General features: G+C 45.2%; 1 protein-coding gene across 1 annotated transcript in view; it reads right to left on the bottom strand.

The window, feature by feature from the left end:
* GNPNAT1 (glucosamine-phosphate N-acetyltransferase 1) overlaps positions 1 to 3,272 on the bottom strand; it is a 28,291-nt gene extending 25,019 nt beyond the window's left edge. Inside the window, exon 1 of the mRNA XM_053261074.1 lies at positions 3,070 to 3,272. Within this exon, the coding sequence (XP_053117049.1) occupies positions 3,070 to 3,248 (179 nt within the window). The 5' untranslated portion in view covers positions 3,249 to 3,272. The remainder of the gene's footprint in view (positions 1 to 3,069) is intronic.
* Between the last annotated feature and the right edge of the window lie 9,571 nt (positions 3,273 to 12,843).

Raw genomic sequence — 12,843 nt, 5'->3', positions numbered from 1 at the left:
TTATTATTATTATTATTATTATTATTATTATTATTATTATTAATAATAATAATAATAATTCAATTTCTATACCGCCTTTCGAAAAATAGCTCAGGGAGATTTACACAGAGAAATAACAAATAATAACAACAACAAATAATAATTACAATAATAACAAATAACAAATAATAAAAATAATAACCAATAACAAATAACAATAAATAACAAAATTAAATACGTTTACTGCCCTTCAGTGGCATATTGCAGAGTCCATCCCTGCCTCTCCTGCATGAGATACAATTGGCACCATTTTCAGGTGGTTTAATTCAGCCGGGCCAGGGGGAGCGTAGTTTTCTGATGCCCCATCAGGAGTTGAACATGTGGACACATCTGGCAGCCGTAGTGCAGATTCCCCAACACCACCAAAGCCAACACTTAGGAAACTGAGCAAGGTCTCCTTAAGCCAGAGAGCCTTCCCTGGGGAAGTGCGGAACAGGGGCAGTTCATTCTGCTTTGGCTCCCTCCATAAAAGCTGGCAGCCTGCTGCAAGCAGCTCCAGAGCAACAGCCCTCTCTGGTTGCTACCAGGGGTGGGTAAACTTGGCCCGGCAGCTGTTGCTGAACTACAACTCCCATCATCCTCGGCCACAGTTTATTGTGGCTGGAGAAGATAGTTGTAATTCAGCAACAGCTGCCGGGCCAAGTTTGCCCAGACCTGTGCTAGACCCAGCTCTCTGCTTGGAGCTGGATGAGGTCCTGACCCCTTTCCCCTAGGAGCTGTCTGAGGATTGTGTCCCTCCCAGATCCCTGCCTTGATGCAGACCCCGGCTTGGCCCAGAACAGGATGCAATTTCCCAACAACTGTAGTCTGAGTGCTGAGAACTAGCAATTTGTCACCAATAAAACCCTTCCCAGGGGTATGTATGTATGTATTTAAAATATTTATACCCCGCCCCTCCAGCGCAATACTGCTCGGAGCGGCTTACAACAATAAGATAGACACAGATGCAAGTAATAAAATTATTTTTTAAAGTCAGATTAAAAACAATGATTAGGTTCAAATTAAAACGGAAAATTATAAAAAGCTAAAGAAGCTAAAGAACCTACCAGATATAACAAACTAATAATGGTATTAAAAAGCCTCCTTAAAAAGGTGTGTTTTAAGAGGGAGGGAGCAGTGCTGAGCGAGCACTGAGTCTTCTAATTAACCCATTAGTCATCATTAACCCATCACTGGAAAGAGTTAGTGATGGCTGCACAGTCCCTTTGAGAAAGGGCAGTGGGGGCCCTATAACTGCAGTGGGTGGGGTGTGGGGTGGGGAGAGTTAAGCCATTCATCACCAGTGATGTCACAGCCACTGTCCAATAGGTGCTTGGGGTATTCACCCAACCACGTCCAACACAGCATTCCAAACTGAACAGTCCCTTTAGACGACGAAAGAAACACAATTTCCCGGTAAAAATATATATTCTGGTTTTGGATGCTGGGAAAATGTAGTATTCCCCGAAAGTTATTTTCTATAGGGAATTCATCTAGATTCCACAGAATAAACTAACAAGCAATTGTTCATTCACACCATTATAAACTGATTGTCCCAAAAGATATACAGATCTATTTGTATTCCAACCCTCCTGTTGTATTCTGTCTATTAATCTTTTGTGTTTTGTTGTTTGGAAGTTTGTCCCAGTGGGGATCCTGTAGAGAGTGTGTGGGGTAGAATCAGAAAGAATGGGCGGGTGGGCGGGGGGAAAGAGAAGGAGAAAATGAAGTTGTTTCTAGAATAAGGTCTTCATTAAATCCACATCAGGGTGTTTTGTGTTTACAAGGGAAGCAGTTATAAAACATTTGGCAACGGGATTTTGAACCAGCTATGAGCGCGAGCCTGCAATGCTTCTGAATGTTCCTGCATCTTTGTGTTATTGCATCACTGGGCTTACATTTCTGAACTGCTTTCTCCTGTCACTGCTGCTGATGGTGTCTCCAGCTTCCAGACCTGCACAACCCCGGAAGGTACTTTTTCCTTATCAACCCTGGACTCTGCTGTTCCCTGGGTGCCCACTGCAGCATGGCTCAGATCCCACCACCACCATTTCTCTTGTCCACCCCAGGAGATTCTGCTCTTCCCTGGAAATAATTGTGGTCCTATTTCTGCAATTACCTCCACACTATACAGAGCCATGATTTCACTCCAGAAAACCAGAAGCCTATGTTGGCCTTCTGCAAGGTGGATGGACTCGATTATGACAGCAATGAATGAATGCACCACTGAGAGACCAAAAAGGCCAGGTTGAACTACTACTACTATATTTATATACCGCTTTTCAACAAAAAATTTCCAAAGCAATTTACAGAGAGAGAGAGAGAAAGAGAGAGAGAAAGCAGCAACAGTCACAGATAACTGAAGACAGATCATTCTGGAGAGAATCTATCTATGTGGTCGCTATGAGTTGACACCGACTTGACGGCTCTTAATCAATCAATCAATCAATCAGTCAGTCAGTCATATTGGCCCACTGCCTGGGCCCTGAAGGCCAAAGAATATATACGCATTTGCCCTTTCCTGCCGACTTGGAAGGGGATGCCAACCCTTTTGAATCTGCTCTTCAAGCCTTAGATGATCATTTCAACCCTTCTTTGAATATGATTGCTGAGTGTTACAAATTCTGTTCTAGATCCCAGCTGCCTGGTGAATCTATCATTCAATGAGGTCATTCACACAATCAAAAACTGTGCTCTATATGGGTATAGGAGCTGTGTGTGCTCCCAGTTTTCGGTTGTGTGGAAGCAAGGTAGGAAGAAAGCCTGGGTAGCTATTCCTCCTACCTTGCTTCCACATAATCATTTCTTCCCAGGTTTTCCTCCTGCCTTGCTTCCACACAATCAAACATTTGGAGCACATACAGCTCCTAAAGCCAGGTAGAACACAGTTTTTGATTGTGTGAATGATCTCGATATGTCCACAGCATTGTGTGCCTTAAGTGTAACCTGTGAGTTTGCCAACTTTACAGATGAAGCGATCAGGAATCAGATTATTATGAAAACAAACGGTTCCAAACTGCGTGAAAAACTACTACTGGAGCAGAAACTTACCTTGGATAGAGATGGCTAGGAGGGTGGGGGATGCTCTTCACTGTGCTAAATCGCTCTCTTTGGTACCCCAAAACCAACTTCCTGAAACCCAGGCTGTTCAGTCTAAAGCCTTCCAAACCCAATCTTCTCATAGAGCACTGTCCCAGAAAGTGGCTGCACAAGAAAGGAGGAGCTACCATTGCTAGTGATGTGGAGACTCTGCCTGCAAAGCCAATTTTGCTCACTGTTCTGCATGGGAGGTTGCTTGCAACAGTTCCAAAAAAAGGGAACACTTTGCTAAGGTTTGCAAGTCTGCGGTCCACTCCATTACTGCTTCACTATATGATAAGGATGAGGCAGATGAAAACTGTTTGTGCCAAGGACTGTGGAAAAAGAACGATGGCTCAAGAAAGCCGCACACAAGATTCATTGAAAGAGCTATAAGCGTCCTTGTGAAGTTCCAGCTGTAGGTTTCAAAGAGATTAGAACAGAATTTCCCTTTCCTGCTAGTTGTATCTTTGTATTGGGGCCTAGCTTAGAGGAAGATCAGCTTCCACATTCTTATGTTGCAAATTTGCAAGGCCACGGCAGGCATCCTGTGCATGAAAGGGACTCTGTTACTGCAATTGCCCCATCCATTGTTCCCTGTAACAGAGATTCCCAGCTGTTGACAGCTACAGTTCCCATAATCCCCAGCTAAAGGCCATTGCAGGTCATTACATCTGGGCACTTTCCAGATTACCCGCTCAACAGCAGCAAAATGCTCCGGTTTGGGCAAATCGCATTCAAAACGTAAATAGCAAAGTGCCCAGCAGGGGGAAACTAACAACCAGAATATACAGCAACCTTTTTATGCTGGACATACGACGTTATAGCAATAAATTGCAGCAATTAAATCAGAAACTAGGCATTGGAAATGTAAACGGCACCCTGCTGTCAGCATCGGGACTGTGGTGTCACAACAAAGGAAGTGTGGAAGCATACTTGGGAGATATGTCATGACCCCCATTGCAGGTTCAAATCTGGAAAGCACCCAGGACATTCCTGTTAGTGGGAACATTGGCTCCATCCCCTCTCCCTCCTCCCACTCCCCTCTCATTTATTTTCTTTTATTTGTTTAAATCTGTAAACCACTTTGGGAACTTTTGTTGAAAAGCGGTATATAAATATTCTTCATTGCTGTTGTTATGGCTATGGTAACTGAGCTATACCAAGGGGCCAGGATGAACAGAAAGCAACCATATGGATAGTATTGCTTATCAATCAAGGCCAAAGACCAAGATGACAAGACCCGTTGGATGTCACGGAGCGTAGCAGAGCAGAAACGGAAGCATGTTAATTTTATTGAACAAAGTTTCTACGGTTTATTACTTAGCTATTACCAAATCATAAGCAACTGTCCTACTCTGAGTGAAAGATCATCCTCACAGAAAAATAACAGTCTCCAGCATACAGTAAGAAATACAAACTGACCAATCAGTCGACAGAACTGATGACGGTCACAAACATTTTAAATTCTACCCCAAGCCTGTACATAGTTCAGGCCTGCTCAACTTAGGCCCCCCCAGCTGTTTTTGGACTACAACTCCCATAATCCCTAGCCACAGTGGCCAATAGCCAGGGATTATGGGAGTTGTAGGCCAACATCTGCAGGAGGGCCGAAGTTGAGCAGCCCTGACATAGATAGACACGTAGATAGATAGATACAATTCTCCAGTGGCAAGAAAAAAGGCCATGTATACACGAGAAACTCATTATTCACGGAATCGCTATTCACAGTTATGAGTATTCACGGGTGTCTAATTGACACCTCATTTCATTATCCGCAGATACTAAGGGGTTATCCCTTATGTATCCGCAGTTCTTAGAGGGCCAGAAGTTACTGTGGAGGTCCCTTCCAGCAGCCATTTTGTAATAATTTCTAAGCAGAATGTTATCAGGATCCATTTTGTGGCTCATTTCTTTTTAAAAAGGATTTTCTTCTGTGATTTTTTGTGGTTTGGGGGGGCATTTTTCTGCTTGCGGGGGCATTGCTGTGCACAAGGAGACCCGACAGAGCACAGTACAGTAGTTTTTCTCTGTTTTTGCCATTTTCCCGACAAATTTTTGCTGTTTTTTCATGGTTTGGGGAGCATTTTGTGGGTTGGTGGGGGCATTGCTGGGACCAAGGAGGGCACAAGGAGCCCCTATGGATGCAATAGTTCTTTCCATCATTTTCTGCCTTAAAAAAAATTTGTTTGCCCTTTCCCCCCATCCAGGAACCTAGCCCCCTATTTTCCATAGGCACAATGCCTCGTTATTCACGGTTTCATTACTTGTGGTAGTAGGTGAGGAACGGAACCTCTGCAAGTAATGAAGTTTGCCTGTATACACATAAATCTCAATGTCAGAAACAACCAGCATCAGCAGTTGGGGTGCTAAAGATAAGGACTGTAATGCAGCAACACCATGATAGCCAAACCAGAGCGTGAGAATGGAATAGCAACAACAACTGAGACCAGGATCCAGAGAGTGGGCATCAAATCTGACATGTTTACATCCCTGACGGACATGGGAATGGACCACCCCTAGAATCTTCAAAGGCGAAGAAGACTAGAAGATCAGAGGGTCAACTGATCAGAGGTTTGGGTCCAGAAGACTTGTCTTCTCTCTCTCCAATGCTGCAGCTGCTCATCGCACCCAGCAGCATCTGGATCGTCAGGAGAATCAGTGAACTGGCCATTTACTGGTTCCCAGCCCCACGGAAATGGATGTTCCTCTTCTCCTTCCCCTTCCCCCTTCTTTCCCTCTCCCTACCCTTGCTAGATCAGCCAGCTTGCTTAGAATTGTACTAGAAGCATTCGTTTTGCCTGCCAGTAAAAATGTTCTTTCTACTTCTTCCTACCGTAACTCTAAACCTATCAGGTAAAATGACAAAAGCCATCCCTGATCTGATCTCCTCACACATCCACTGGTATCTCCCCCTACACTTCAGGGAAGAGCCACCTGGGCCCCTAAATAAGCTGCAATATCCTGAGAGTTCCCAAACTGGCATGGTTCCTCTAGGCTGGGACTGAACCTCCCCAGCTGGGAGCAGCAGCCTCGGGAAAGAGGGACCAATATCCACCAGACTTTGGGCTCTAAGATAGGCTGCATGGTCCCTGTGGGTTTTATATATGTTGGTGAAGCCTTTGACTATCATCCAGTAGGGATAAGCCAGCCTTTTTCTGAGTAGGCCTGGATTTAGGAGAGGAGAGCTGGTCTTGTGGTAGCAAGCATGACTTGTCCCCATAGCTAAGCAGGGTCTGCCCTGGTTGCATATGACTGGGAGACTAGAAGTGTGAGCACTGGAAGAGATTCCCCTCAGGGGATGGAGCCGCTCTGGGAAGAGCAGAAGGTCCCAAGTTCCCTCCACCTCCCTGACAGCATCTCCAAGATAGGGCTGAGAGAGACTCCTGCCTGCAACCTTGGAGAAGCCGCTGCCAGTCTGTGCAGACAATACTGAGCTAGATAGACCAATGGTCTGACTCAGTATTTGGCAGTTTCCTATGTTTCTAGTGGGTCCCCTAAGCACACCTACTAAAAAGGCAGTGGGGGAGGTACATCATACCGACTGTGGTGAGCTTTGTGACCAGATACCCTGAAGCAGTAGCTTTAGCCTCTATAGAAGCTCCTGGGCTCTCTCCAGATTACATGCTACAACAGTGTCACTGCATATCCTCCAAGCGTGCTTCCGTACTGCCTGTGTTTCGGCACTGCAGTCCCTGCGTTGTCAGCAAGGTGCCGTTCACATTTCCGGTGCCGCCTTTTGCGTTTTAGTCCTACAACGTTGCATATGCGTCGCAAATAAACAGCTGTGTTTTCCTGTTGCAGGAGGGGTTGCACAAGCTATTTCCGTTTCCAAAACGATCCTGCCAAGCTGAAGCATTTTAATGCTGAACAGCATGTAATCCAGAGAGCGCCCCGTAGTGGCGGAGGCTTTGCTTCATGTATATTTTGCTTGGGTTTCCCTTCTGGAATCTGACAGACTGAGGGACAAACTTTCTTTCCGAGGTGACAGAGTGTCTCTGGAAGTGCTGTGGCATCGAGCACTTAAAAACTACAGCCTCCCACCCCCAATCAATCAATCAATCAGTCAATCATCTTTTCTATGGTCAAAGACCAGCACAGGATAAAGTACAGATACAATATAATAAAACTCATGCTAAATAAAAGATAACTCTAGAAGCTAAATATGATTAAAATAGTAAAATATAACTCTAAAAACTGTAAGGTAATTAGTAAAGAAAAATACTACTGGCTAAGTCTAAAAACTGTGGGAAGATTAATAGAGTAAATGAGCCAGCGTGGTGTAGTGGTTAGAGTGCTGGACTAGGACCGGGGAGACCCGAGTTCAAATCCCCATTCAGCCATGAGACTTGCTGGGTGACTCTGGGCCAGTCACTTCTCTCTCAGCCTAACCTACTTCACAGGGTTGTTGTGAAAGAGAAACTCAAGTATGTAGTACACCACTCTGGGCTCCTTGGAGGAAGAGCGGGATATAAATGTAAAATAATAATAATAAATGTACAACTATCCTTAAAAGTAGGGTAACTAAAAATATAAAATGGATAAAATAACATATATAAGCTACATAAAAGCAATATAAAAGCAATGAAGCAAAATGCAGATTAAAACTTTAAAATCAAGCAGAAAAATGCTCAATAGTCATACATCTGTTGCCAGGTGTATTAACTGGTGATCCCACCCCCAAAGTAATGGTCTGGTAGAAAAGTCAAATGCTACCCTGAAGGACATAGGAAGCTGCCATATACTGAATCAGACCATTGGTCTATCTAGCTCAGTATTGTCTTCACAGACTGGCAGCAGCTTCTCCAATGTTGCAGGCAGGAATCTCTCTCAGCCCTATCTTGGAGATGCTGCCAGGGAACGAACTTGGAAACTAGATGCTCTTCCCAGAGCGGCTCCATCCCCAGAGGGGAATATCTTGCAGTGCTCACACATCAAGTCTCCCATTCATACTCAACCAGGGTGGACCCTGCTTAGCTAATGGGACATGTCATGCTTGCTATCACAAGATCAGCTCTCCTCTCTGAGAATGAGCTCTCTGAGGCATGATTAAGACATATGTGGACACACACACACACACACACCCAAAGACTGGGATGGCCATCTGGCACACTTTATGTTTGCATACACAGGAGCTCCCACCTTAAGTGGCACAGCGGGGTGAAATGCTTGAGTAACAAGAAGAAGGTTGCTGGTTCAAATCCCTGCTGGTACTATACTGGGCAGCAGCAATATAGGAAGATGCTGGAAGGCATCATCTCATACTGCGCGGGAGGAGGTAGTGGTCAACCCCTCCTGCATTCTACCAAAGAAAACCACAGGGCTCTGGGGTCACAAGGAGTCGACACCAACCCGACAGCACACTTTACCTTTACACAGAAGCTCCCCCGCAAGCCATGGGATTCTCTCCACTTGAGTAAATGTATGGAAGGAGGGTCAGAGGACCTCTGAACTTGGTTATAGCAAATTGGGAAGGGAAGGCTTTCAGAGTGCAAAACGTCTGTGGTGGACTCTGTGTTAGAATCCAGAGACCAATTGGAGGAAATGTTTAAAATGGCCCAAGAAAATCTGGCAGGAGCTTAAGCAGTACAGACGGCCCAGTATGGCAAAAATGCATGTAGCAGAGTGTTTGAGGTGGAGGAGCAGGTGATGGTTTTCCTCGCTGTGAGGAAAGAAAAACTAAAGGCTGCTTAGAAAGGTCCTTATGTCAACAGGGAAAGAACTGAGTAGGCTACTTATGCTGTCACCTTAGAAAAATCCCCCAGAAAGCCAAAAGTTAAGAACGTAAGAACAGCCCTGCTGGATCAGGCCCAAGGAAGCCCATCTAGTCCAGCAACCTGTTTCCCACAGTGGACCACCAGATGCCGCTGGAAGACTACAGGCTGGAGTTGAGGGCATGCCCTCTCTCTCCTTCTGTTGCTCCCCTGCAATTGGGATTGAGAGGCATCGTACCTCTGAGGCTGGAGGTGGCCCACAGCTACCAGACTAGTAGCCATTGATGTATATTAGTTGTGCATGTAAATATTAAGGATGTGCATGGATCACGATTCAAAGCACGATTCGAAACACATCCCAGGTGCTTACCTGCTCCTCCGCCACTCACCACTCTTCCTGAATCGGCGGTGTTCTTCCCAGGTATCTTTGTGCCCCGTCAGCACTCTCCCGCAGCTGCCCTTGTGTGACTCCAGGACGTACATGGCCTCTGCGCATGTGCGGCAGATATTTGAGATCTGGCCTGTTTTGTAGCTTGGCTGAGATATTGGATCCAGCTTTGTGGAGAGATGCCAGACATCGTCGATAGCTCAAAGCACATTTTACTGGCTTCAGCAGGTATGCCAGCTCAGCTTTGGAAAACTTGGACTTGGCCATAGTTCATACTCGATTAACTTCTGGACTAGATTGCTTCAATGTACTCTAAGTGCTTCAAGGGATGAAGGTGCTCTGGGAAGAGCAGAAGGTTTCACGTTCCCTCCCTCGCAGCATCTCCAGGATAGGGCTGAGAGAGATTCTTGCCTGCAACCTTGGAGAAGCCGCTGCCAGTCTGTGAAGACAATACTGAGCTAGATGGACCAATGGTCTGACTCAGTATATGGCAGTTTCCTATGTTCCTATGTTCCTAAAGTGGGATATGTAGCCCAGGGGTGGGCAGATGGAAGCCCAGGACCCCAGTCCTGCCAACACTCAACTGCAACAGAGTTGGCAGGCAGAAGTCCCACAGGCAAGCAGCAGCAGATGACAAACAGCAGAGGAGCCACACCCACACCCAGCACCCAGCACAGGCTCTCACTCTGTGCCTCTTGCTGGTAGATGGTCTCCCTCCTCTGCTGGGCACAGCACACACACACACACACACACACACACACACACACCACTTCTTAGACTAGGAAATCCCTTTTACAAGTATACACAAGTATAATCCAGGCTTTTAACTGATATTGTTTTGATTGTTTTAATGTTGTTTTTAGAATATTGTTTAAAATTTTTTTAAATTGTTCTGTTTTAAATTTTTGTTTTGTTTTTAACTAATGTTTTACTTTTGTTTTCATCTTCTTGTAAACCGCCCAGAGACGTACATTTTGAGTGGTGTAAAAATATGTTAAATAAATAATAAACAAATAAATAAATAATCCTAGTCAGATTCCCCTTGACAAGTGTACACCCTGAGCCAGCCCATGAGCTGGTTGTTAGAACCAGAGGCCGGGCCGGATGAAACGCAGACTGCCCGAACCGGACCAGCTCAATGTCGAGCCCAGCTCGAAGCGAGGCGGCTTGCACATCCAGGGAGCTGATGATGGGCTCCCTTCCAAGGCACCGTTGTTCAGCTTTCCTCCCTAGTTTAATGGGGTTAGTTACAAGTTAGCACAAATAGGATTGCGGCCTTAACTGCTGACAGTGTAAGGCCATGAAGGTTATAGACGTGGGGCTAAGCAGAGCAGTGGTCAGATTTGCCGATGACACTAAACTATTTAGGGTAGTGGTTTGGTTTAAATCCAAAAGAGGTTGTGAGGAGCTCCAAAAGGATGAGTGGGCAGGAGGGAGGGAAAGTATAACGAGAATAATGGAATTATGACTTAGTAAAATCCACATAAGATTGTTTTGTGTTCATGAGGGAAGCAGTTACAAGACATTTCCTGCTCAAAAGGAGCTCAAAGCGGCATCCCATCTTAAGAACATAAGAACAGCCCTGCTGGATCAGGCCCAAGGAGGCCCATCTACTCCAGCATCCTGTTTCACACAGTGGCCCACCAGATGCCGCTGGAAGCCTACAGGCAGGAGTTGAGAGCATTGTTGCTCCCATGCTGTTACTCCCCTGCAACTGGTACTCAGAGGCATCCTGCCTTTCAGGCTGGCGATGGCCTGTAGCCCTCCGACTAGTAGCCATTGATAGACCTCTCCTCCAAATGGATTATTTGAATCCATCCGCTCAGTTATAGAGACAGCATGGTGTAGTGGTTAGAGTGTTGGACTAGGACCGGGGAGACCCAAGTTCAAATCCTATTCAGCCATGACACTCATTGGGTGACTCTGGGCCAGTCACTTCTCTCTCAGCCTAACCTACCTCACAGGGTTATTGTGAGGATAAAAATAACCATGTACACGCTCTGATCGCCTTGAAGGAAGAGCGGTATATAAATGTAAAATACATAAATAATAAATAAATAAATATAGCTACACCCTTGGCCTGGACTTACTTTTCACATTGTTATCACTCACTTTTTAAATATCACCTAACATAATACAACTTTTGCATGACTTGACTTTTTTAACTGCACAAATGTTCTTTTAGAACATAAGAACATAAGAACAGCCCTGCTGGATCAGGCCCAAGGAGGCCCATCTAGTCCAGCATCCTGTTTCACACAGTGGCCCACCAGATGCTGCTGGAAGCCTACAGGCAGGAGTTGAGGCCATGCCCTCCCTCCTGCCGTTACTCCCCTGCAACTGCTACTCAGAGGCATCCTGCCTCTGAGGTTGGAGGTGGCCTAGTAAGTAAGTAAGTAAATTTATTACGGTCCTTAGACCAGCTTAACACTTAAAATAATACAATTACAATCTACAAAACATTCAAATTGCCAACACAGGCTCCACAAAGTTTGGACGCAACAAAGCAAAACTTGGCCACATTTATAGATGTAACAGATTTAAAACTTGACAGCAAAAAATCCAAGTAAAATTGATTTGTATGGCCAGGATGGTTCTTTAAGAGAGGAGCAATAAACTTAATACGAGCGGCCCTATAAAATTGATAATACAGATAACATGAGAAACTGACTCTACATCCCCTGAGCCACAAGGGGAACGACACAATGCACATGGAAACTCGTTTATATTTCCCGTCTAGGAGTGCAGAGGGAAGGGCATTCAAACGAGCAAGGGTCAGTGCTCTCCTAAACTTAAGCAAAAACATATGATCTAAATATTCAGCTGGTTTGTGGCTGAAGTTTCAAGAGCCTATATAGATTCCCCTTGGTAGCCGAGCACACTCCTCCTGCAGATCTATATCCAATAGTCGTTGCCTAACAAAACATATCGCCTGGTGTAAACCCCTCCCTGTAAGGTTTTCTTGGGACGTGCCCAGTTGATGCAATTTTGTTTTTAAAGCTATTTCCCATTTAGATGTAAAGCTGTCAGTTAATACTAAAGGTGCTAAACCGACTGGGAAGAAAACCAACTGCAGCCAGAATTTGATTACACAAAACCAGATTTTCATTTTCAAGGAGGTGACCCCGAGGTGGCCTATAGATCTTGACCCATGCGTGGAGTTCTGTAGCCAAAGGAAAGATTTTTCATACTCTATTTATTGCATTTGGGTCCGTGCATGCATTCATTCGTCCGTCTTTCAGAATCTCGATGTCTATGAGAGAGATAAGCCCATCTCTAGGTGGTGCTGTTTACCCCGCTGTGCCTGCCCGTGGAAATTTGGTAGCTGGTTCTCCTGTGGGAAGCAGACACAAAGGCACTCATTTTGATCAATCAGGTCAGATCAAACCAATCAAACATTCACTGAAGCTTCAAAGCTGTCTCAGGATTATTCCACTGCTGAGAAAGCATCCCGGAGACTGATGGCGTCTGAGTTAGAATTAATCAATATGTTTGGTTCTGTTGGCACAGGCCTGAACTGGGATTAAGAGACCCTGGCCCATCACAGTTTTAACTAACTTTAGCTGATCTAAAAGGACTCTGTTATCTCCCATTACTGCAGTGGTGAATGGTCATGGTGCTTATCTTATTGCCACAGAATTGCCA

This window comes from Hemicordylus capensis, chromosome 1, assembly GCF_027244095.1.
Source record: "Hemicordylus capensis ecotype Gifberg chromosome 1, rHemCap1.1.pri, whole genome shotgun sequence".
Classification (NCBI taxonomy): domain Eukaryota; kingdom Metazoa; phylum Chordata; class Lepidosauria; order Squamata; family Cordylidae; genus Hemicordylus; species Hemicordylus capensis.
The sequence above is the reverse complement of the archived record's forward strand: the minus strand, read 5'-3'. Positions and strand labels throughout refer to the sequence as shown.